We start from the raw sequence: 4547 nt of genomic DNA on the forward strand, positions 1-4547 counted from the left end.
CCTCTTGCACTCATTCTCATACGCTCGGTCTCTCTCATTTGCTTTCTTGCCCCCCACCCCCTTTCTCGGTCTCGCTTCCCCCCCTCCCACTCTCACTTACGCTCTTGGTTTTCCAGGAAAAGAAATACAACTTGCAGGAACGAGTCGACAAAGTTAAGCAGAAAGTTAAAGATGTGGAGGAAAAGTCTAAGGAGTTTGTCCAGAAGGTTGAGGAGAAGAGCATTGACCTGATTCAGAAATGGGAGGAGAAGTCGAGAGAATTCATCGGAAACTTCCTGGAGATGTTTGGCCCGGAGGGAGCCTTGGTGAGCAGTTCTGCACAATAAATGGGGAGGTTCAGTAACAATAAAAGTAACAGTGATTAAGAGCTTGCAGCTGAGGGTAGGAGTTTATTCATTGGTTATCAGGAACCCAACTCAAGGCCGTAGGCACTCTAAAGGTACGGAAAATCCTGCAACTTGCAAAGGAAGATTGACTCCGTTGGGAGCTGGGAATTGGGGGACCTACAATTGTTTGCAATTTTCTTTGTTTGATTTTTTTTGAAAGATGCAGAAGTAGAGAGCACCACTTTGCTAAGCTCTCCAAACAAGCCGAACCGGGAGCAGGTACATCAAACTTGGAGCAGATGAGTAAACTGGGCCCCACAAGGCAGAAGAAATTTTAAAGGGCTACACAAGGGAGAAGTAGGTTTTTTTTACTACTAAGGGTACAACCCAGGTAAAGTAAAACATGAGGGAGCGAGCAGGAATGCGCAAGGAAGAAATATCATTAAAAGGGAGAGTAAAAATCATTACAACAGGAAGAACTGGCATTTATATAGCGTCATTCACCTCATCAACACCTCAAAGTTCATGATAGACAATTATTTTGGAATTATGATCACTACCTTAGCGTAAATAATTAAAAGGAGTACCTGAGAGGAACAAGTCTTTGAATTGCCATGGGACATTTATTTTAGAGTCATAGAGTCATACAGCACAGAAACAGGCCCTTCGGCCCACCGTGTCCATGCCGGCCATCAAGCCTATCTATTCTAATCTCATTTTCCAGCACTTGGCCCCTAGCCTTGTATGCTATGGCGTTTCAAGTGCTCATCTAAATACTTCTTAAATGTTGTGAGAGTTCCTGCCTCTACCACCCCTTCAGGCAGTGTGTTCCAGATTCCAACCACCCTCTGGGTGAAAAAATCTTTCCTCTAAATCTCCTGCCCCTTACCTTAAATCTATGCCCCCTAGTTATTGATCCCTCCGTTGAGGGAAACAGTTTCTTTCTATCTACCCTATCTATGTCCCTCATAATTTTGTATACCTCAATCAGGTCTCTCCCTCAGCCCTCTCTGCTCTAAGGAAAACAACCCTAGCCTATCCAGTCTCCCTTCATAGCTGAAATGCTCCAGCCCAGGCAACATCCTGGTGAATCTCCTCTGCACCCTCTCCAGTGCAGTCACATCCTTCCTATAGTGTGGTGACCAGAACTGTACACAGTACTCCAGCTGTGGCCTAACTACATTTTATACAGCTCCATCATAACCTCCCTGCTCTTATATTCTATGCCTCGGCTAATAAAGGCAAATATCCCATATGCCTTCCTAACCACCTTATCTACCTGTGCTGCTGCCTTCAGTGATCTATGGACAAGTACACCAAGGTCCCTCTGACCCTCTGTACTTCCTAGGGTCCTACTATCCATTGTATATTTCCTTGCCTGGCTAGTCCTCCTAAAATGCATCACCTCGAACTTCTCAGGATTAAATTCCATTTGCCACTGCTCTGCCCATCTTACCAGCCTATCTATATCATCCTGTAAGCTAAGGCTTTCCTCCTCACTATTTACGACACCACCAATTTTCGTGTCATCTGCGAACGTACTGATCGTACCTTCTATATTCACGTCTAAATCATTAATGTACACTGCAAACAGCAAGGGTCCCAGCACCGACCCCTGTGGTACACCACAGGCTTCCACTCGCAAAAACAACCCTCGACCATCACCTTCTGCCTCCTGCCACTAAGCCAATTTTGGATCCAATTTGCCAAATCCCATGGGCTCTTACCTTCGTGACCAATGAGGCTGAAAATTTTAAAATGGAGGAGTTGCTGGACCAGGAGCCAATGTAAGTCAGCAAGGACAGGGGAGTTGCAGCGCTTGAGACTAACTTACACTGCAGCGAGTGAGGGAGGGGTGCACGATTTATTCCCACCCCACCAAACCCCACACTTTCTCACTTGGGGAAGTGGGGATTCCCTGCTGGGGTGGGTTTCTAGACATGCACACTGTCATCAGACACCTCACCCATGTGGCTTTTAATGCCCCTAGTTTACTTCTCCCATTATGAACTACCACCACATCTTCCTCACCTTCAACACATCCTGCTCTAGCTCCAGCTACTCACCATCATATAGGCATCACTTTTGTGATTCACTTTCCCTGCAGTTACTATAAGTCGCAGACTGCGTCTTAGTCCAGCTATATGCTCTGGTTGCATGGCTAAATCTTCTCCTGTGACCCACGTTCCTTCTGCACTTTATCAGACAATGCTCAATTTCTGTTAGCTCTTGAGTAGATTCACAGGCTTTCCTATGCTTTGGTCCTATCCGATGTCCCCCAGTTCCCTCAACAACCGACTTCATCTCCTGTCTCTGGTTGTACAACCATGGCTCAGTGGCCCTCGCCCATGAGCCAATAGGTTGTGAATTCAAGCTCCACTCCAGAGACTTGAGCGCAAAATCAAGGCTCACGCTCCAAAGTTGTACTCGGGGAGTGCTGCACTGTCAGAGATGCAGTCTGTTGGATGAGACATTAGATCAAGGCTCCATCTGCCTTCCCAGGTGGGCGTAAAAGATCCTAATGCTGCCACAATTTCAAAGATGAGCAGAGGAGTTCTTCCCACTGTCCTAGACCAATATTTCTCTCAGCCAATTTCATTAAAAAACATTATCTGGTCGTTACCACATTGCTGATTATAGGATCTTGCTATGCACAACCTGGCTGCCATATTTCTCTACATTACAACAGTGACTACACTGCAAAACTGCTTCATTGGCTGTAAAGCCCTTTGGGACATCCTGAGGTGATGAAAGGCGCTATAGAAATGCAATTCTCCTCCTCCCATTTCTGGATCGGGTCAATTCCATTCCAGCACCTCCTTCCGTTGAGCGTATTGAACAGAAAAACCTTGTACCTTTCCTTTAGACTGGGTATCTTCATTTGGTCAGCATCTCACAGCAAACACACCTTAATTCTGACTGGGTTGGCTGCTCGTGGTTACCTTTATTTGCATAAGTAGCTGGCTTTACAACCTCGACTTGCACAGGAGAAGTGCCAGGGGACTGGAGGACAGTGAATGTGGTATCACTATTCAAGAAGGGTAGTAGGGATAAACCAGGTAATTACAGGCCAGTGAGTCTAACATCAGTGGTAGGGAAACTATTGGAAAAAATTCTGAGGGACAGGATTAATCGCCACTTGGAGAGGCAGGGATTAATCAGGGGTAGTTAGTTTGGCTTTGTCAGGGGGAGATCATGTCTAACAAATTTGATTGAATTTTTTGAGGAGGTGACTAGGTGTGTAGGGTAAAGCAGTTGATGTAGTCTACATGGACTTCAGTAAGGCTTTTGATAAGGTCCCACATGGGAGATTGGTCAAGAAGGTAAGAGCCCATGGGATCCAGGGCAAATTGGATCCAAAATTGGCTTAGTGGCAGGAGGCAGAGGGTGATGGTCGAGGGTTGTTTTTGCGAGTGGAAGCCTGTAACCATTGGTGTACCGCAGGGATCGGTGCTGGGACCCTTGCTGTTTGTAGTGTACATTAATGATTTAGTCGTGAATACAGGAGGTACGATCAGTAAGTTCGCAGATGACACAAAAATTGGTGGTGTCGTAATGTTCAAATGCACCCATGGCCTCGCTCCCCCCCCACCCCACCATCTCTATCACCTCTTCCAACCCTGCACCCCTCCGACATCTCTGCGATGCTCCCATTCTGGCCTCTTGCAATGATGATTGGGGTTGCACTCCACCATTGGCGGCTGTGCCTTCAGCTGCCTAGGCCATAGGCTCTAGAATTCCCTCCCCGGACCTCTCTACCTCCTCTGCCTCTCACTCATTTAGGATGCTTCTTAAAACCGACCTCTTTGACCGAGCTTTTGGCCATCTGTCCTAATATCTGCAGATGTGGCTTGGTGTTGAAATTTTGTTTGATAATGCTCCTACGAATTGCATTGGGATGCTTTTGCTACAATAAATAGAAATTTGGAATTCTCCACCCCGGAGAGGTCTGGATGCCCAGTTGTTAAGTATATTCAAGACAGAGATTGATAGATTTTTGGGCACTTGCGACACTCAAGGGATATGGGGATAGGGCAGGAAAGTAGAAGTTTAGCTATGATTGCTGAAAGGCTGAGCAGGCTCAAGGGGCTCTATAGCCTACTCCTGCTCCTCTGTCTTAAAGATGCTATATTGTTGTTGGAGGGGGTAATTACAGTACCATGCAGGTTTACATATTTGTTTTTTTCCATTGTTCCCCCCCCCCCCCCCCCCATAAAACAG

The 4547-nt window shown here is 46.4% G+C and overlaps 1 protein-coding gene across 2 annotated transcripts in view; it reads left to right on the forward strand.

Annotated features, from left to right (window-relative positions):
* The window catches only part of LOC137375475 (choline-phosphate cytidylyltransferase A-like), a 69309-nt gene that overhangs the window by 56412 nt on the left and 8350 nt on the right, over positions 1–4547 (forward strand). For both annotated transcript variants that reach the window (XM_068042773.1, XM_068042775.1), the window contains exon 8: positions 117–305. In XM_068042773.1, the coding sequence (XP_067898874.1) occupies positions 117–305 (189 nt within the window). The remainder of the gene's footprint in view (positions 1–116; positions 306–4547) is intronic.

This window comes from Heterodontus francisci, chromosome 11, assembly GCF_036365525.1.
Source record: "Heterodontus francisci isolate sHetFra1 chromosome 11, sHetFra1.hap1, whole genome shotgun sequence".
Lineage (NCBI taxonomy): Eukaryota > Metazoa > Chordata > Chondrichthyes > Heterodontiformes > Heterodontidae > Heterodontus > Heterodontus francisci.